The 21,956-nt window shown below is 30.3% G+C and overlaps 2 protein-coding genes and 1 long non-coding RNA gene across 9 annotated transcripts in view; all 3 read right to left on the reverse strand.

Moving 5' to 3' along the window:
- LOC117169552 overlaps positions 1–4,957 on the reverse strand; it is a 9,329-nt gene extending 4,372 nt beyond the window's left edge. Inside the window, exons 1-3 of one of the 2 annotated variants that reach the window (XM_033355977.1) lie at positions 4,941–4,957; positions 4,577–4,766; positions 4,353–4,483 (exon numbers count right to left, since the gene is read on the reverse strand). In XM_033355977.1, the coding sequence (XP_033211868.1) occupies positions 4,353–4,433 (81 nt within the window). In that variant the 5' untranslated portion in view covers positions 4,434–4,483; positions 4,577–4,766; positions 4,941–4,957. Of the gene's footprint in view, positions 1–4,352; positions 4,484–4,576; positions 4,909–4,940 lie in introns of those variants that run through there. The other variant, XM_033355976.1, reaches the window with a different exon arrangement.
- An 820-nt stretch (positions 4,958–5,777) lies between these two features.
- Positions 5,778–21,956, reverse strand: part of LOC117169554 (neprilysin-2-like) — a 28,710-nt gene continuing 12,531 nt past the window's right edge. For 2 of the 6 annotated variants that reach the window (XM_033355979.1, XM_033355978.1), the window contains 2 exons: positions 17,809–17,980; positions 5,778–6,204 (listed from right to left, as the gene is read on the reverse strand). In XM_033355979.1, coding sequence (XP_033211870.1) covers positions 5,866–6,204; positions 17,809–17,898 — 429 coding nt within the window. In that variant the 5' untranslated portion in view covers positions 17,899–17,980 and the 3' untranslated portion in view covers positions 5,778–5,865. Of the gene's footprint in view, positions 6,205–17,808; positions 17,981–19,276; positions 19,432–19,524; positions 20,013–21,956 lie in introns of those variants that run through there. The other 4 variants (XM_033355980.1, XR_004466676.1, XR_004466677.1 and 1 more) reach the window with 4 other exon arrangements.
- LOC117169555 lies at positions 6,323–6,987 on the reverse strand. The gene is made up of 2 exons (XR_004466678.1): positions 6,898–6,987; positions 6,323–6,493 (listed from the first exon to the last, which is right to left on the reverse strand). It is a non-coding gene; the product is annotated as an uncharacterized LOC117169555 (long non-coding RNA).

Below are 21,956 nucleotides of genomic sequence, written 5' to 3' on the forward strand. Positions count from 1 at the left end.
TATATCAATTGTGTGAAATATATAAATATTATTCAATAAGAAGTTTATATTTATTTTTATATTATTAAATCAAACGCTGATATATTTTTTCTAATTGTATTTCATTTTTGAAAAGGATAATTTCTTTCAAGCCCGGCGCGGCGGGAGGTATAATGACCGTGAAGGGCTAGAAACCAGTCGAACGACAAGATTTGTTAGGGCCAGTTTGACCTAGTCTTTTGACTGCCACTGGCAGCCAATGCAACCAATGGCTGCCTTTTGGTAAGCCCTGACATAGACTGTGCGAATTGATAAATTTATGTTTCGAGATGGGAGACGTCCCAGACGATTGGGAAAAAGCGATTATCGTACCAATATACAAGAGAAAGGGAGATAAAAGCGACTGCAATAATTACAGAGGGATTAGCTTATTAAGTACCGTAAGTAAAATATACTCAAAAATACTTATTCGTAGGGTAATGAAAATAACAGAAGCAAAGATTTGGGAAGTCCAAAGTGGGTTTATGCCAGGAAGGTCATGTGCGGATCAAATATTAAGCTTAAGACAAATAACAGAAAAAAGTTTCAGAGTAGGAAAAAAGTTTTCTGTGAATTTGTTGGCCTACAAAAAGCTTTTGACAAGGTAGATAGAAGTAAACTTTGGGAAGCCCTGAAAGAGTATGGAGTCAATGGATGGATCTTACAAGTTATAAAAACAATACATACATGCAGCAAAGCGAGTGTAAGAGTGAATGGGAAATTGAGTGACTTTTTCGATATTATTCAAGGAGTTAGACAAGGATGCGTTATGTCTTCATGGTTATTTATATTATTTATGGACAAGTGTTTAAGAATGGCTCTCTTCGACGAAGAGGGTGTGGATCTCGAAATAGTAAGGGTACGTGGGTTAGCGTTCGCAGATGATAAGGTTGTTATGGCAGAGACTAGCGAAGACTCACAAAGAATATTGAATAAACTAGATGCAAACATGAAGAGCATGGGCCTCAAAATTAACGCAAATAAAACAAAAACTATGGTGTTCGAAGGAAAGAGTGAGAAAACACTATGCAATATTTTATTAAATGATGAGAGAATTAAACAAGTTGATAAGTTCGTATACCTTGGTAGCTTATTTACTAAGGGCGGGAAGATAAATGAAGAATTAGATAGACACATAGACGAAGGTAAGAAGGTTATTGGTAGAGCAGGTCCCCTTATCAGAAGTAAAAATATATCAAATAAAGCTAAAATGGTAATACATAATTCTATATTTGTACCGACTGTACTATACGGTAGCAAGACATGGACTTATTGAGAAAAAGACAAGAGTAAAATTAACGCAATTGACATAAGATTTATGCGCATGATATGCGGGAAAACTCTGATCGACAAAGTAAGTAACGAGATAATTCTAAAAGAATGTGGTGCAGAAGAGACGCTAGTAGACACGTGGGAAAGAAATCGGTTGGGATGGTTCTGACATATTGAGAGAATGCCAAATGAACGACTAACGAAACAAGGGTATCAAGGTAAAGTAAATGGCAGCATGCCCAGAGGTAGACCGCGGAAAGAATGGTTAGAATTTGTGAATGAGACCCTAGTTAGAAGAGACATAACAAGTCACAGAAACACGAGAGCCTGTATGAAAAAATGCATGGACATAAAAGAAGCTAGAGAAGTATGCCAGGACAGGAAAGTATGACGGCAAATAGTTAATAAAGAGTGTCACTAGAGTGAATAACGCCTGAAACAAAAGACCTTGGCCAATAATGGACCCAATTGGGGAACCTTACATAACGACTTTGTGCGAATCTTCACTTGGGGTCATTGCTAGAGAAATTGATTAGCAACCTGGGTCGGAGCAGTGTTGCGGAACGAACATGTTATTTACATAAATAACACGAGAATTCTGGATCAATCTGAAAATTCTCTATCACTTCCACACACTACTCCTTTCCCCCACCGAGTGAGCCACGCCTACCTCGAAAGGGAAATGGCTTAATGGTGTAATAATAATATATTCTGAAAAGATTCTCAAAATATGGTGCACAAAACTATCCAATATTTTCCATATCCAAAATATATTCTACAGTTCTACACTATAAAACTTTTTCTACACACACACACACACACATATATATATATATATATATATTATGATGATTTTTCTTGAAAATAAAGGAATAAATTCTTTTAAATATAATAAATATACATACAAAATTAATTAATTAATGTATGGTATAGGTAGGTACTATATTGTATTCAACATTTAAGAGATCAAGTCAAATTATTTTGCATTTTCAACAAAATAGTTGAATATTCAACCAAAAAGATTAATTTTCTAACGAAAGGGATTAGTTTTTAACGAAACAGTTGACTTTGTAAGCTGTGAGGTGCAATTTTGTAGAAAACAATTGACTTTTAAATCCAAAAAGATGGATTTTCAATAAAAAGGTAAGTTTGAACCAAGAAAAGTTATTTTTCATCTAAATGGTTGAATTCCAAACAAACAAAGAATAATAATTTTAGATGAAGCATTTGTATTTTCAAAAAAATATTTGAAGATTTAAGCACAAAAGAACAATAATTATTTTAAAAATTTTCAACTTTTCACCAAATAATTAAATTTTCAACATGCAGCTATGAATTTTCAACTAAATCATCTAATTTTCAATCATAAGAAGATTAGACTTCAATCAAAAACAGTTACATTTAACCAAATGGTTGAATCTAGCAACCAAAAAGACAATTTTACTACAAGATTGTTTAATCCTCAATCGAAAAGGATGAATTATGTTACAAATAAACGGATGTTCAACAAAATAATTTAAGTTTTGCCAAAATAATTGAAATTTAAGAATTATAATTAAATTTTTAATAAAATAGTTAAATTTTTTATTCGCAAAGATGTACTTGCAGCCGAATAATTTCCATTTTAGTTAAAAAGATCGATTTTCAACCAGGTATTTGATTTTTCTTTAAATAAAAAGATCAGCCTAAAGTAAAAAAATGGAATATTTAAAGTATAAGTTAAAAAATTAATTTTCCACAAACAAACAAAAACTAGTGTTCAACAATTTTTAACTAAAATTAAGAATCTGTAATCAAAAAATAACTTTTCACTAAAATAATTAAATTTTTTTTATAATAGTTGAATTTTCAAATAAATAATTGTTTTTTCAAGTAAATAAATTTTTAACCTACAAGGACGCATTTTCAGCTTAGGAGTTGAGCTTTCAACTTAAAAGAACAATATTTAACCAAATAGTTGCATTACAAAAAAAATTAATTAAACAAATCATTAAAAAAAAGAATAAAAAAAAACACTCTGATGAAGTAGTGAATTTTCAATAAACAAATTAGTTCAACTCTCAAGTAAGTCGTTGAAGTTTCAATTAATAAAATTAATTTTCTACAAACGAACGACGATTTTTCAATAAAACAGTTATATTTGCAGTTATACAACTAATTTTCAACAAAATCGTTCAATCGTAATAAGTTAACTAAATAAATAAATCAAAGCTGTTCCATTTTTAACAGATAGTTCGAATTTTCGACCAAATGAAGACTTTTTTTAACAAAATAGTTCAATGTTCAACAAAATAATTACATTTCTAACCAAGTAGTAAGATTTTTATCCAAATAGGAAATTTTTTAACCAAAAGAGAGGAATATTAAACCAAAAACATGATAGTTGACTTTAAAATTTTTTAAAAATTAACACACTGTTTAAAGTCATCTTCTTCAAACGCCGTGGTGGATTATTTGTGTAAAATTCGTTTTGAGTAGTAAAAGCTTGGAACCTAATATTTTTTCGTGGAATATTCAATGATTTTATTTGAGGTAAGCAGCACAGGCCCAAATCCTTTCAATTAGTCATATCCTGCTACCTGCTTGTCCCATTATAATGGTAGTGTAATTCTAAACTTCTAAAGGGTTTGCTGATCATAAATTAAATTACTTGAAATTTTCCATCTTACTAATTTTCTTCTTTCTTGCAAAGGAATAATTTTTTTTAATGAAAAAATATATTTTTTTTACGTAACAGATTCTTTGCTACTCTTCTAAATGCATAAAGATATATAAATTGTTTGAAAAAATTAGTTTTTTTGTATTTTTTAAAAAAGTAAACAAAATCCTATACTGTTTTGCAATTATTCGACGATCATAAAAGGCGACTTGTTTTGTATTAAGTTTTTATTACTAAACACAAATCTAATTCCATGGATTTCAGAGAAATCGAAAATAGATTTTCAATGTTTGTAACCCTTGTTTTATTACAAATATCCGCTTATAAATTGAAGTTTAGACTCTTATGGTAACATTGAATTATCTAATTTATGTAAAAATGTATTTATAATCATTATATTTACCTTCTGGATTAATTGTTTATTATCACCCATTGCAGGGAGAAGTTGAGCAGCAACTCGCTTCACCGAATGGACTGCACCCATATTGTAATACTTATTTGACCTTTAATTAGTCACTGGCACGTATCTGCTGACTGAAACAAAAATCAGTTTTTATATTCAGAATCAAGTATACAAACAAGAAATGTAATTATTATATACAACAGATATGGAAATATATCACTTACCTTTTGCGAGAGACGTATCTATAGCCTTAAATAAGTTTGATCCTCTCGAATATTTTTAACGCGTAAGAAATCAATACTTTTTGATTAAAAATTGTTTGGAAATTATAATTATTCTGTAGTGGAGAACTCAAACTAGAACCACAACGAAAATCCTTTACCGTCTTGTGTTCCTGACTTACTCCCACTGTCACTGCAGAGTAAAATGCAAATCGAAACGGTTGTGGTAATTGGTGGTGAAGGGTACGTAACAGGTATGTAACATAACGAATACAACCAGTTTTGGTACTATTCTTATTATAGGTGGCGTTTCTATGAACCAAAACCACTAAATACATCTGGAAACAAAAATTTCGATTTTTCTCACCCAGTATAATATCCTTATTTCCTTATCACTGTAAATGTGTACTAAATCATGAACTAAACTAGAGAGAACGGCTTTCCTTTTACTTTCCGCATAGAGGGAGTTTTGTACTGACTTAAATATCTAATCTACTTTCTTGACATTTCGATATAATTTGACCTCAGAAACTAAGTTTTTTCATTATTCAATTCCCTTTTCCCCCACTCTTTACCTATGCATAAACCCGAAGCCCCCTCCGAAAAAATCGAAGCCCCCCCCCGGAAAATATTCTGATCACGCCGCTGGTGTATTCCATTTATATGAATATAAAGTTTCTCTCATATTTGGAATACTACAGTACTTTATCCGAAATGTTTGTGTGCGTCTTCGGGACTCGTCAAATGATAACAAATTAAATAACAGTTCTAAACAAATTGAAAGTTAACAACGGATTTTATTTTTAAATTGTAAATATAATGAATGAAACAATTTAAAGTAAATCAATGTGTGCGAGATTTTTAAGATATTTTGTTACACCACTTTCTGAGGATAGAGAAATACATATAATTACTACACGTATGAAAACAATTGATAACAATTTAGAAAGACACCATTTTAGCTTTCAAATATAAATATTGTTTTGTGAATTTTTCCACACTCTGTAAAATTTGGAATTATTACTATAGCTCACGAAACACTTTCAAATGTTTTTTCAAAATAATTTGAAAGGTGAGTATTTTTTTTTTTAAGTATACAACATGAAAGTACCTAAAAACTTCTTTCACTAAAATAGGCTGTCACTGAAGTAATGGAACAAATAAGCAAATACAATTTCATTTATAAAGCAGCGAGGGCTTTTAAATTTGGAAACGCATTTATACTGGGCATGAATGGAATAATTTTCAATATATTAATATTTCGAATAATAATTAAATTTTCGAGAATGGATTTACCATAACAAACACTTCTCATCAGGAGTAATTGCTGAACCTGGGAGACAATTAAAGTCTTCTGCGAATTCCGGTCTGTTAGAATTTGGCCCTATAACTCTAAATTCTGGAATGCTATGAGAGTCGGTTGCAATTAAGTTTCTCATAAACTCTGGTGTTTCTTTTTCGCAAAACGTGCTGGCTGCACTGATCCAAAAAAGTGGTGTTGAGGAATAGTTTAACCCAGGCAAAGTGGGCTCGGGTAAGTTTCGTTTCACCCAATCTTGATAGGCTATGTACGATAAGCTCATGCCTCCATTATCTGCAATGTTTTCTTGTTGAGTACTGACACCATTCAACTAAAAGTTGATATATATTTGTTATAGTTCATCAATAAGTGCGTTTTTCTACAAAAATAAATCATTTTGTGAGTTGTAGTATAACTGGTTAATAAGGTGACTCATTAAATTTAAGTACCTTTGATCTGTGAGGTCCCCCGCCCCCAAAGAAACTTCCATTTGTTGAAAAAACGGCGTCTTTTTCACATTTTTTGAAAAAGAAGATATTGGATCCCACAGGGTTCAACCACTCTCACCCGTCCAAAATTCGTATTTTCTACCAGGTTTGATGAAAAATTTCTAGTTTTGCCTAAATATCGTAAAAAGTTGTAAAAAATGATGATAAAATGAAAATGTGAAGAAAAGTTGAGAAACCTTTCGCAGATATTACGAAAAAACCTTTTTTCAACATAGGGTGAGTGATCCAGTGGCTGAACAGTCACCAGTGAATGAACACTAATGCGAAAAATATATAAATATAACCTTTCAAAGTTAAAGTATTTATGAATTTCTATATATTTGAAATCTTGAAGCAATTTTGAATAGTTTAATATACAGTTCATTGCAGTAAATTTTTGTTTATAATTTTTTAAATTTCTTAAATTTGAGGCACCATCGATTATGGTAAGTGATGGTGAGAAAGTAGTCGACCACTATAAGGTACGTGCCTGAGCAACTCCTTGTTTACACTGCTTTTACAAAAAAATTCTTTACCTTTTCTGCATCAAAGTTGTGCTGTTTTAGTTGTAAGATAATATTATTCAATTCCCCACAAGGTCTTTTCACAAAAAGTACGTTTTTTTATTAATAAATGAGTGTTCACGTACTGGACCTTTAAATTGCCCGTGGTCCAGCGAACGAACGCTGTGTTCATTTATTGCAGCAAAACTGTCACCCCGCAGGTCCAGTGAATGAACAGCAGGTGACGGAGACCTGGCTGTTGTTTCGTTACATATACATATGTTTGTTTCACTTAATGTGACTATAAATATCGAAGCTATAAACATAAATATAAACTATAAATAGTTATAGTTTAAATGCATATTTTTGTGATTAGAACATCAAAAAGTACGCACGAACTAAATTAAAGGTAAAGCAACTTTGAGGTAAGAAATTTAATGCTTTTTTTTGCATTTAGAAAACGTTGTTTAACTATAAAAAAACATTAATTCGTGTTAGGTACTAGTCAATATATATTTATAAGTTTTTAAAGAATTTCCATTTTTACAACACTATGATTTATAAATGTATTTGCTAATTTAACCTAAAGCAACATAGTAAGGTGTTCTATTACAAATGTTTTGTCTTAAAAATCGCAGTTTTCTATTGTAGTCACTAGATAAGAGTTATCTATTTTTAAACAAATAGTTGTATTTTTTGTAAAGTTAAAAGAACTGATAGAGATGTTTTAAAAATAAATATTGCTATAAAAAATTAGGGAAAGTTAACCTAGTTCTGTGTTCAACTTTGGTATTCCCTCCTTTCTTCATATCTAAATGTCTTGTGGTTTTTATTGAAATAATATATTTAATGAATTTCGCAACGCTTTCTAATATTTTACATTATGTAATTGCTCATTTTGTAATGTACCTATGTAATTTTATACCTAAATCTTAATTCTAATTTGTAGTGATTATGGTGTTTATTCACTGGTGCTCTACTGTTCATTCATTGGCTCACAGTGTTCATTCACTGGTGTTTTCGTTAATTTTGCACTATTTAATTATTTTTTATAACGCTTTTTGGTAAAAACAAAATTTGTTTATCGGATTATGAAATTTGAACCCTTAAGAATCTATTTTCAAACGTTTTGTAAGAATAATCAATTATTATAACTTGAAATGGACTAGTTGTAATCAATGATATACGGTAGATTTGAGCTTGCTTGGAGTTCACTAAAAATAACAATATCTATTGTCAGAAAAGAACCCATAACATTAACAGATTCCCCTGACTAAAAATATAGATATTAAACAAAACTAAAAAGAATATAAATCAAAAGTCAATGGTTTTGCGGTGTTCACAAAACACTGCCGAAAAATTTACAAATGAAAAAGAATCATACTATTCAAGCTCGAAAAAATTTAAGCTATGCCCACTATCCCGCAGTAATAATTCAAAAATTAAATAAAAAACCACCCTTGACGCATTTAAGCAAATGCGGTTCAGCTGTCTTCAACTAAAAAATTCCTAAAGAATTCAATAAAAAATAATTACCACAAAGACTTTCCTAAAAATGTTTTTCATATCCTTATCTTTACAGTAACATTAAACGTCACTTGAGAACTACCCATATTACATTCAAGGAACCAAGTCTCACACGCCATAAATTAAAACCTCAAAAACAATCTCAAATTAAATATAAATCCCCCAAACAACTTGTAAACACTCTAGTTGATAATTAGATTTCCACAGTAATATTCCACGTCACCTATGAAATACTCACCATCCATCAAATGAAACGATAAAAAATATTTCAAATAAAAAATAATTAGCACATACAATTTTTCAACACTCTAGTCAATATACCTATTCCCAGAGTAATATTACACAACCCCTAGGAACCACACCTAACATATTTCACAAACCAAGTCACAGTTGTCTTCATCTAAAAACGCCAAAAAATTTTTAATTAAATAGAATCACACAAAACAATTTTTCAAGACTTTAGTTAATATATGTCTCTCAACAGTAATATTTCGCGACCACTAGGAACTACCCCTATCACATTGAATCAACAAGACCTCACCGGCTACCAATTAAAACGGTAAAAAATATTTTATATTAAAAATGATCTACACACACACAGCTTTCCAAGTCTGTAGTAGATAGATCGACCCTCACAGCAATATTCCACAAACCCTAAGAACTACCGCTATCAAATTTAAAGAATCCAGCATCAGTTGCATTAAACTAAAACCACAAAATATCTAATTAAAAGGAATCACGCCAGGCAATTTTCAAAGACTCCAGTTAATATGTCTAGCTCCACAGCCATATACTACGACCCCTAAGTCTACCCGCCCCCATGTGACGTTGGAAACGAGGTGGAGTTGCGACCTTAAATTATTTCTTTAACCAGTCACCAGGGGGCTTTCCCGCACCACGTGGCGTTGGAAAAGGGGTAGAGGTGCGACCTTTCATTACTTCTGCGACCAGTCACAAGGGTGCCTACCCGCCCCCACCTGGCGTTGAAAAAGCTGTAGAGGTGCAACCTTAAATTATTTCTTTGGTCAGTCATTAGGTTGCCTTTCCGCCCTTACGTTGCGTAGGAAAAGGGGTAGGAGTGCGACTTTACATTATTTGTGTGACCAGCCATAGGGGCGTCTTCCCGCCTCCGCGTGGCGTTGGGAAAGGGGTAGGGGTGCGACCTTACATTATTTCTGTGACCAGGCACAAGTTTGTCTACCTGCCCCCACGTGACGTTGGAACAGGGGTAAATATGCGACCTTGAATTATTTCTTTGACCAGTCATTAGGGTGCCTTTACGCCCTTTCGTAGCGTTGGAAAAGGGGTAGGAGTGCGACCTTAAATTATTTTTTAACCAGTCACTAGGGGGTCCTCCTGCACCACGTGGCGTTGGAGAAGGGGTAGAGGTGCAACCCTTAATTATTTCTGTGACCAGTCAATAGTAATTTTTGATTCGAAAATCGACAATAAAGTGTGATTTATACATAGAACGTTTCGTTAAACGCGTCAAAAGTCAAAAAATATCAAAATAACTCCTCAATTACATGGCCTCACTCTAAAATGTGCAAAAGTCCCTTATGCTTGAAATGTGCTTTTTGCCGGTACAGATAGTGTATATAAACTTCGTAAACAAAAAAGTAATTTCTTAAAGTTTTAACACTGCAAATTATATTTGCATGTGTTTTAAAGTTCAGGTTTGTAATCAGCCTATCAACATGCATCAGTATACGATTCTTCAAAAAAAAAAAGTAAAAAAAGGAAAAAAAGCCGGCAACATGCAATCTTGCCGGCGCCGGCAGGCTAGACACTACGTTCCTTCAATTGAATGAATTCCTTGAATGCCATGAATTCATTGAATTGCATGAATTCCTTAAATTTCAGCAATTTCTTGAATTTCATGAATTCCCTGAATTTCATGAACTTCACGAATTCCATGAATATGCGCGATCTGCCGCTACCTTGCTAGAAATATGTTTTCTGAAAAAACCGGTAAAAAAATTGTCGGTACCGGTCATTTTTTTTACCTGCACCGACAATTATTTTATTACCGGTACCGACAGTGTATACACTTCGTAATATTAAACGATCTCTAAGAATTACCCCTGTCACATTTAACGGACTAAGTTTCAGCTGCCTTCAACCAAAATTGCCAACAAAATTTAATTTAAAAATAAATACCACAGACAATTGCTAAGATCTCTTGTTGGTATATCTACAGTTACAAAAATATTCAGCAGCCCCTAGTGGTTGTAGAGTATTACTGTGAGAGTTAATATATTACTAGATACTTGGAAAGCTGTTTATGGTCATTATTTTTGATTCTCTTTAATTTTAGATTTTTTGGCGGTTTTAGTTGAAGACAGCTGAGACTGGATTTGTTACATGTAATAGGGTAGTTCCTATGGATTGTGAAATATGGCTGTGGAGATAGATTTATTTACTAGAGTGTTTAAAAGTTGTTTGGTTTAGTTATTTTTAATTTGAGGTTGTTTCGGAGGTTTTAGTTGATGGAGGAAGAGACTTGGTCCTTTGAATGTGATGAGGGTAGTACTTTATTGTTGTTTCATGCTACTGTGCCTATGGTATATTTTAAATTATTAAAAATTTTCAATAATAATTCAAATTATTTTATTATTTTAAATAGCGCAATATTCGAAAATGCTTGCATTCAGGCTGAGTGCAAAAATCACTATAAGGGTAATTTTTAGGATACAGGGGTTGTGATTTAAAAATTAATTTTTGCAGTTTTTGAGAGCCCAAACATCCCGAAATTCTGATATGCCTACTTTTAGTTTGAGTGATAGATAGATAGGGGTTGTTTTAGAAAAATTAATTTTTGCACTTTTATGAGAGCCCATAAAAGCCCAAAATGTTGGCGCGGTTGATTTTTTAAATTCTTTCAATTTTCTGTAGTGGATGTGCTGGCGACCAGCACCTTCACCTCAAAGTCGGTTTTTTGTGAAAACTAAAAGAGACCAAAAATTGGAATCGGTGCCCGAAAAAAGCCCAAAAGAAGCCCAATATTATGGCATAAGGAAAATATTCAAATTCAATTGCGGAGGTGCTAGCGGAACGCACCACCAAGATCTCCTGGTTCAAAAGGCTTAACAAAATTCACAGTTGCTTTTTCACTAAATGGAAGCATTTTTTGAGGGGGGGGGGGGGAACTTCACACATCAAAGGAACTTGATTTTTTTTAGCGACCTTACTGTGTAAGTATGAACATAATAGGGTAAAGGTGCATCCACTTATTAGATTACTCAGAATAATCTTGCAGTTACATTTTTAACTAAAAAGTTAAATTCTCAAGCCAAAAAGACAAATTTCTAGAAGACGGTTAAATTAACAACCAAAAAAGTTTAATTTTTATAATAATGTTTCTGTAGAACCAAGAGAAATGATTTTTCAATTCGAAAGAACGCATTAAAAAAAACTGATAAACTTTTTACCAAAAAATGAGTCTAAAAAGATAGTTCAATGTCTAAATAAGCAGTTGAATTTTCGACAACTAAAGATGATTTTGCAATCAAATAGTTAAATTTTCGACTAAGAACGATAAATTTTCAATTACTTCAATACAGCGAAAAAATAGAAGTCTTAAACAAAATACAGTGAAACCCGTAAACAATCAAAAAGCGGAGTGGGCTACAATGAGCTAGTTCCCACCCACCGTCAGCCCCGAAATCGGCACTATAGAAGAGTTTCATTGTAGTTGAATCTTCAGCCAAATACATGCAAAAAATGAATTTCTTACAAAGTAGTTAAACTTTACACCAAGCTGTTAATTAAAAAAAGGAATATGGAACAAAACGTTTTTTCAGAGAGTATTTAATCCAAGATAAAGTTTAATTTAAAAAGGGTGAATTTTTAACAAAATATATGAATTATTATTGAGAAAAATTCAATTTCAATTGAAAATATCAAACTTTAACCAGAAATGAAATATTTTCATTTTCAGTAAAGAAAATTAAACCTAAACTAAAAAAACAAAAAAAAAATTTAGCAAAATAATTGGATTTTCAAATAAACAAATGAATTTTTATGTAAAACGATGAATGTTCCACGAAAAAGAAATATTTGAAGAAAAGGGTTCAAGATTCAATCAAATAATTGAATTTTCAACCATACAGTTAATTTTTTTATCGAGGAGATTATTTTTTTACTAAAATAGTTAAATTATCAACAAAATACACGAATTTTCCACCAAGAGCTTACATTTTAAACAACAAAAAATACATTTCCAAGTAAACAGTTGAATCTTCAACTAAAAATGATAAATTCCTAACAAAATAATAGAATATTTAATTTTTCCGCTTCGGAAATTGCTTTTCATTAACAATAAAAACGAATTATCATCCACCTAAATTTCATGAAAAAGGATAAGGTTGAAAAAAAGAGTTAAATCCTTAATCAAATAGATGGATGTTCCAGCCAAACAGTGGAATGTTTTAGAAAACATTTGACCTCTAAATAGGAAAAACAGGTTTTCAACCAGCTAATATCAAGTAAAAACAGACGATTTTTTACAAAAAAGTTTAATTTTAAACAAAATTATGAATTTTCAACAAACAAAATTAATTCTCTGCCAAAATAGATACATTTTCTATGAAGCAGTGAAATTTTCTATTTTCAATTCGATAATATGAATTTCGGACAAAAAAATAGCAGTCAACAAAATACATGAATTTCGAACCAGAAAAATTCAATTTTTAATTTAAAGTACTAATTTTCAATCAAAAATTGGATAGTTACATTTTTAACAATGAAAATTAATTCTCAGTAAAAAAACGAATTTTCAACAAAGAAGTTTAATTTTTAATCCCAGAGAAGAATTTTCCTTTAAAATGAAGAATTTTCAACAATTAAAATGAATTTTTGAGAAAAGAATTCAGCATTCGACCCAACAGTTGAATTTAGAACTGACAAAGATCATTTTTTAACTAAAAATGGATTTTGCAGATCCTTTAAAAAAATCATTACATTTTTAAGCCTAACAAAAAGAAAATTGGTATAAGCTTCTCTTAAAACTAAAAGTATAGAAGTTATATTTTTTTAAATGCAACATAATGTACATACTTTTAAGTCGACTTCTTTAGCAGTGTCATTTTCGTACTGCTTAATAATGCAATCTGCTTTCTCAAGAAATTTTTGTTTTGTTTTTGGACTCCACCAATTCTTAAGGTCACCATTTTTATCGTATTGGCTACCTAGAGTTAGAGCATAGTTCAAGTACTGAGGTCTTTCTATACCAAAGTAAATGTCTGGCAAATCTGCAGCATGGATTACTAAAGAAAAACGGAATTCATATTGCATAAATATAAAAAAAGGTTTTCAATTCAAAGCCTTTAATAAACAAAAATTTTCTCTGACATAAAGAATAAAAAATAATGTTATAATTCTTGAAATATTGGCAATAAACCAGTCTAGAACAATTTTGAAAAGTCATGCAATTTTTCTCTGAAAATTAAATCAGTCACGAAAATCTTAAAAACATTGTTGTTGCTTTTACTCAATGCTGATTTGGTCATTTGAAGAAACTCGAAGGAAGGAATGTAGCCAAATTTACACAAATAATTAAGAATTCCGTTTCAGTTCAAGGGCAGCGACAAAGAATGTCACATTTGTGTACATAATAGAACTCACAAAATTTTAAAATTATTTATTGTATTTTTTATTATTTTTATTTTAGTTAAATTAATTAATCTTTAACCAAAAAAAGGGATTTTTCGGGAAAATCGTTACTATTTGATCCAAACTGAAGAATCTTTCATAAAAACTATTATTTTCAACAAAAAGTGTAATAGTTAATATTTCTTGTAAAAGAGTATTGTAATTTTCAATGAAAACTGTTAAATTAAATACAAAAGTACGCATTTTTAACAAAAAAATTGAATTTTTACCCATGGAAGATTTTTCAATCAATACAAAGAAAAAATCTCATAGAAAATATTAAATTTTTAATTTATTAGGACAAATTTTTGCAAAAAGTTAAATATACAACAGAAGAATGTGCTTTCTCTACCAAATAAATTTAATTTTCGAATAAAAAAGACGAATTTTAAATAGAATAAGTAGGATAGCTACATTTTTAGTAAAAAAATTCATTTCCAATAAAAAAAAGTATTTTAAACCAAATTTGTTAACTTTTTAACTAAAGAAATGAATTGAAGAATAATTTATGAGAGTTTTACTATATATAATGAGTTACAAGAAGAAGTTAGAGAAACTGAAACGGTAGGATAATTAACCAGGAAACTGAAGAAGTTCTACTCTTCCCAAATACTCGGATAATACTGCTATAATAATTTGTATTTCTTTTGTATTGAAACGCTCAGTAGCAAAAGTTAAATAAGAAACTTTTATAATTTTATAATTTAGAAATATTTACATTCAAGGCGCAATCTATGTGAAGCAATAAAGTGTATTTGATATAATAAAAATAATGTAAGCTTAAACCCAGTCATCAGGCTTTTACCTGTTTTGGGCTATAAATATTCTAAATAAAGAAATTTACTAAAATGATGCATCTTCAATAAAAAAATCAATTTTTAACCAAATAGTTGAAGTTTTAACATAAAAGCTGAATTTTATACTAAATAAGACGATTTTTTACCGAAATAGATAAATTTTTAACTAAAAAAGGTCAATTTTCTACGAAGAAGTAATAGCCTAATTTTCATTGAGTGAAATAAGTTTTTAAGCTTATAAAAGAAATTTTCAACAAAATATTTGAATTTTCAACCAAAGAAATATATTTTTTACTAAAAGAATGAAATGTCTATATAAAAAACAAATGACAACAAAAAATGTAAATAATTTGTAGTTTAAAAAATCAGCTGTCAATTAAAAACTAATTTCAACCAAAGAATTTAATTTTCAACCTCATAGCTGGGTTTTCAACCACAAAGGTAAATTATTCACCAACAAGATTAATATTTTACCACAAAATACAAAGTTTCAACAAAATACAGAAATTTTCAAGCAATAGTTGAATTTTCAACTGAAAAAGATTGATGTTCAAGCAAACATGTAATAGTTACAAGTGTAGAGTTTTGAAGTGACTTTTGTCATTTCACATCACATCATGGTAAAATATTACGGTAACATGTATTTTTAATGTTTTTTAAATGATAAAAAGAATATTAAAAATACGATGTAAGATTATTTACACACGCAGAGAGTCCTATTTTGCCTATGAAAAAACTTATCTGCCAATTTTAAAGAATTCTGAGTTGAAGCAATAGCGTCATACATATTGAATTTACTGGAATTTTTTTGCTATCATAAGGAAACTTTTGTTCATCATATACAACCTTCTTGAATCACATAACATTTTCTGTACAATACATATCAAAATGTTGTAAAATAAACCGAGCTTCTTCTTAAAGAAAGGGTAATCAGTGTGCGCATGGCGTGAACAATGTTCTGGTTTTTTAACAAGTGAATTAAACTTCCTCACAGGTATTTCTTGGGAAGTTAATAGATACAAATGTATTGGGTATTTTAAGTCTAAATATGATAAAACCTCTTCTTATTAAAAATTTGGTACTGTTGAATCAGTTGAGATTAAAATTTTTTTTTGAAAAATTTGTAATGATCAAAACTAACGCAATTTTAAATGCTTAATTATGAAATGTTTATATTTATGAAGCGCATACATTTCTTTTGCATTCAATATAATTGTTCATGTATAAAAACATAAATTTGAAAATGTTTAATGTAAATATATTGAAGTGCGTGAATAATGAATTTTATTAGGCCATGACTACGTGTACCGAAACTTCAGTACAAATAATCGGATTTTTTGGTATGTGTAGACACTCCCATTTTAAAGTTACAAAAGTTTTAAATTATTATTAAATTTCAAAAACTATGAGCTTATAATTCTTATAAATATTTGAATTATAAGATTCAATAGTAGAATACTCAGTTTTTAGAATTACTTTATTAACTTAAAACTGATTTGATCTCTTCTGGAAGCTTTCACTTAAAAATTGTACAGCTTTAAAGTTTTACAAATAACGAATTTTCAAAAATTTAAATGTTCCAATTTGATAGTTTTCGATTATTGCTGTACAATTTTGAAACTAAAATTTTTTTTATGGAATGAAAGCCAGAAAAAAAGTTGTGGAAATGTTGAAAATAAAATAATATTATTTTTATTTTAAATTGGACTATTATTGAGGAGTAAGCAAACAATTAAATCGTGATAAATCCATTTTTTTTAGGTTGAAAATTGAGCTTATTTGGTTGAAAATTCATTCATTTTTATAAAAATTCTTTTCTTTTGTAGGAAATAACTTCTCGGTTGAAAACTGATCACTTTTGGTTAAACATGCAACAGCTTGGTTGAAAATTAATCTGTTTTGGTTGAAGATTCATAATTTTAGTTAAAAATTAAACTATTTGAACGTAATTCAACTGTATTGTAGAAAATTGATATTTTTGGTTGAAAATTTAACTATTTAGGTAGAAAATTAAGCTATACATTTAAAAATTCAATTGTTTTGTTTAAAAACATTTGATTAGCTAAGAAGTTAACTATTCCATTTTTGGTTCAAAATTTATCCTTCAAAAATTTTAAATTCTAATATTTGGTAGAAAATCTATAAAATTGTTTGAAATGTTGTATTTTTGGGTAGAAAATGAATTTTGATTATTGAAAAATCTGCATAGTTACCAGAATTCAACTAGCTGAAAAATAATTGTTTTTTTTTTATCACAAAATTGAATAATTTTAGTGAAATATATTTTTATTATGTTCAAAATTTGTTTTTTTTCGTAGAAAATTAAGCTTTATGGTGGAAAATTCAACTATTTGGTAAAAAATTAATATTTTTTGCCCGACAATTGAACTATTTTGTTGAAACAGCGTCTTTTTGTATTGAAAATTCACCTCTCTTGGCTCAAAAGGAACTTTATTCTCGAAAACTTAACTTTTTGGGTTGAAGATTCGTCCGTCTTCTAAAAATTTTTTTTTTAATTACAAAATTTAACTATTTGGTCGAAGATGCAACTACTTAATTTTCGAATATAGATAATAATGGCCTTTAACTTGTCGAGACGGAATTTAATTTAATTTTTTGATCAGAGAACTGTCAAGTATTTCAAAACATTCTCGATTCCTCGCCTATAAAGACTTTCTGATGTTAGGGCAGCCTTCAGCCCTTCAAAGGGTTACATAATAAATGTGAACGCTCCCTTTTTAATATTTTCAAGACTTTATTAAATAAAGAATATTTGTTTCCTTTTATTTATTTAACAGACTGATACTATAACAGCTCATTTCAGATTTCATTTTTATCAAAGGATTTGAATCTACAATTATTTATCCTTGAATTATGTGAAAATTACTCCAAATAAATAATTTTGATAGTTCATCAATAAAATAAACTTATGAATGCCATTTTTCTCTATACGATAAAAAGAGCTTACAACAAAAGTATCACTGTGGGCTGTCCAATCAGCTTTGTTCACAGATTGCCTTAATAGATTGTGATAATGTTGCGACCAGAAAATAGACATGTTTGGGATAACCAATTAAATTTTTCATCAATGCAAGCTCATCCAAAGCACCTCTCTTTGTTCCTTCGTTCATCGAGTCGATCTGAAACAAAGGGCAGAGCAAATAAGGGACACGTAGAAAAAATTAGAAATATATAAACATGATGACTTCGTGAGGCTATTCACCTGGGGAGATTGCTAAAGAGATTTATTAGCGATATAAGTTGAAATGGTGTTGCAGAACGTACGTATTACTTAAATATGTATCTACCTACTCTCCCATAAGTTTTCCTACTTCCCCTCCACTAATTTCCCTTTAATTTCTCTACTTTTCCCTCCACTCAATTCCCTTACATCTCCTAACTCCATCTACTTCCCTTAACTCCCCATACTTCCACTCCACTAACTCACAAATGCTCTACCTACTTACCTCCCCCTCACTTCCCCTTATTACCCTACTTCTTTCCATAATCTCTTCTTATTTCAAATATTTTTCTTCTTATGATTTCCCCTTTCTTACCCTACTTTTGCTTCCCTTATTTTTCCTCAAATTTTCTATCCCTATTTCTTATAAATTCCTCTACTTTCCATCTCTTCACTTCACTTTCCCTACTCTTTCTCCAATCCTTTCCCTTCCTGTCTTATCCACATTTTCCAACAATTCCCCTGCTTCCCCTCCTTTCGTCCTGTTTACTTCTCCTCCGTTGATTTATTCTCAATTATTCTACTTTTTCCTGCTCTCATTTCCTCTAATTCCCCTCACTTTTCTTACTTTTATCCCGAAACTATACCTTACTTCCCTTACTTTCACTCCTAACATTTTTCCCTTACTTCCTTTGCTCCATCAACCATAATTTCCCCTTATTTCCCATACTGCACCTCCCCTCATTTCACCTCACTTGCCTTACATCCACTTCCTCATTTCCTATAACATTCCCTCTCTGCCTTCTCCTTATTTTCAATAACTTCCTATACTACCCACTCTACCCTCTCCCTATTTCCCATAACTATCCATACTTCCCCTGTCATTGTTTCCGCTACTTCTATTTCGCTTATTTATTGGCATTAAACCTATTGTCATTTCCCACTCTATGTCCACTACTCTCCTACCCCTCACTTTCTCTCGCTTTTCTTACTTCTCCTTCTCTCATTTTACTTCACTTCTTCCATTTCCTCACTACTTATTTCCCCTACAGACCCTCTTCTCATTTCCACTTTATTTCTTCTACATGCCTTCTTATTACTTCTGCCTCACTTCCTCTATTTCACATCCCCTCATTACTTCTTACTTTCCTCCCCTTATTTCCAATTAATTCCCTTATTTTCCCTCTCCTCCCCCCATTTTCCTTACTTTCCTGTTACTTCCCCCACTATTTCCCCTTCACTTCCTTTAACTCACCTCTTCTTATTTTCCCTCCTGGAAAAAAGTATGATGGATGGACGGACATCTGACTGAAACTTTAATATTTTCTGCCCGTGGCATATATAATAAACTGTCAACTTCACAGGACAGAAAAAGCCGCGAGACAACAAACACGCGAAAAGCAAGCAGAAACATAGGAGCTTCAATATGGCCTCTTTTTTTTTGCTACTACTGTTTCAAGCTTAGAGTTTGAAATACTTCAATGAGAAAACTCACCCCTTGAAGCAGTTTTTTAAATTGTTGCTCAATATCGACTGCTAATTCTTCTGTTTTTTTTTTTAAATTCTGGTGGGAAATACTTCCTGATATATAGAGCACCAATAATAATTCCAAGAACAATAGATGTCGCATCCAGGCAATCCTACCATCTGACTTCCTTTTTACCTTGACCACTGACAATAGTATCAAACTTTATTCTGCTGTTTCGAAATGCATCTGTTGATAAATCGACATTTTCTTGAGATGCTCTGCATAAGAGGTAATTAGCCAGCACCCTGTTTGATCTAGTTTCTATCATCAATTTTTCGAACTTTTTGAAAAAATCAGGCACACTCACTATTATCAATTCTTTGTCATCAATCACGATCGATTGGAGGATTGAGTTGAAGTATTCCTTCCAGAAAATACTTGGATATTGGTTTGATAGCTCTTTAACTGTCATTGGGTTATAGAGGGCAGTAATATTGCTTCTATCTTATTCACTTATAGAGAACTAGAGTTTTAAGATATTTTAATGAACAAATTCCATTTTAAATAAGGCAGAATTTTTTTGGGTTGCCGCAATTAATTGTTCTTACGATATTTTTTATCTTTAAGTAAAATATAGAGGTCATTCCGTTTTGTTTCTCCAAAGTCGGTTGCGAACTAATTAAAATAATTTGACACTTTATTATAATAAAATTTAATGTTTTTTAAACTTATTTATCACATAAATTCCAAAAATTACATTAGTTTTGTTTTGGAATTTAATTTCAAAATACATATTTAAGCAGCTTCATTTAAGCAGCTTCAGTCTCACCAAAATCGTTCTGCTTAGCTTTTAAAACTAAAACTGAGCTCAAAAGGTTTATTTTTGGTCACACTTCTTATAGTCCAGGTGTTATATATATTGTGAATTTTTATATATAATATTCGTTTGTCTTCTTCGATTGTATTATTTGTTTTATAATATATATATAGTACTGCACACTATGTATGAACTACAAATAATATTTCCGCCTGGGGTTGTAGACATTTTCAAATTCTAAACCTAGTATACGAAAGATGTGACGGAAGTGTCATGTAAGTGCCAACGAAAAAATTCTTCAGCAGAGCAAAAAACGTTCTCGAAGTTCAAATTAATTTTCAAACGAAAAAATGAAAAAGGCCATTTGTGAGTTGATAGAACTCTAGAAATTTCTAAAAAAAGTTAGGAAATTGTTCATACATTTCAAGAGAAATATCGTTCAAAATCGTTCTGTTACAACCATGTAAGTGTAATGGCATCTTTCTTATTTTCTTTATGTTTTATAAATCTTTTGTTTAAACACTTTACTTAAAAATGCAAGATAAGGAAAAATTAATATTATCATTCGGTTAGGCTGAACAAATTACGTGAAGTCTACATGTTTCACTAATTATAAATAATTCATAAATAATTATTTATGAACTTAGTTGGAGACTTGCATACATAAATAATAACATGGTATGGAATTTATATTCATACTATGGGTAACAAATTATATACAATTATTTTTTCCAGAAAATAAAATGGCGTTATTAGTTTTTTCGTATTTCGTAATTCGCAAACAAATTGTTTAAATAAAAAATGTTTGGACAATCTAAAAATCAAATTTTTCACCAAAATGTGCTGCGGAATTTTATAGCTTCTTCATACGAGAATTTTTGTTTCAAAATACCAAACGTTCTGTTTATTTCTGGAAATGAATTTGTAAAAATTTATGAAATTTATGGAAATTTATAAAACTACTAGTTATATTTAGAATTTTGTCATTAAATTCTACTCTAAAGTCAAGTTTGGCATCAGAAAATTCGCAAAAGTTCACATATGTGCGAATATTTTAAAACTATTTAACAAAATACTATGGAGATTTGTTACTAAAATTAGCCTCACAACTTTGAAAATGTTAATTATTCTTAAAGTTATTTCAATTTTTTGAAAGCAATGCAATTTTATGTATTTCACCAATTGAGCGAAAAAAATTTGTTGACTATGTTTTGAGTATTAGAACTTTTAAAAAGTTGGTAATAATATAGTGCATTTATTTCAGAAGAGTTTTTTGATGCCCGCGTCTTGAAGAAGCGAAAATTGGATTTATTTTCATAAAAAATGGAAATTCGTATTTTCCTTCGCAATAACGTACAGCTGTAATTGTATTTTTCTTAAAATAATAAAAATGTCTAATGTTTTGTGATGAAAGTTATTGTGTAAATTTATAAGATGACAAAGTTTTGTTTCCATAATTTTATTATTTTAAAAGAATACAATTATAGCCGAATTTAATAATATATTACAAAAAACTTTGAAAAGACGATTTAGACAGACGTTTCAGACGTTCATATACGAGGGTAGTTCAATAAGTCCTTAGAATGAAGTATAAAAACAATTTTTTTTGGGTAAATTTTTTTTTATTTTTCAACATAATCTCCTTGGAGC

Source organism: Belonocnema kinseyi, chromosome 3 (genome assembly GCF_010883055.1).
Source record: "Belonocnema kinseyi isolate 2016_QV_RU_SX_M_011 chromosome 3, B_treatae_v1, whole genome shotgun sequence".
NCBI lineage: Eukaryota > Metazoa > Arthropoda > Insecta > Hymenoptera > Cynipidae > Belonocnema > Belonocnema kinseyi.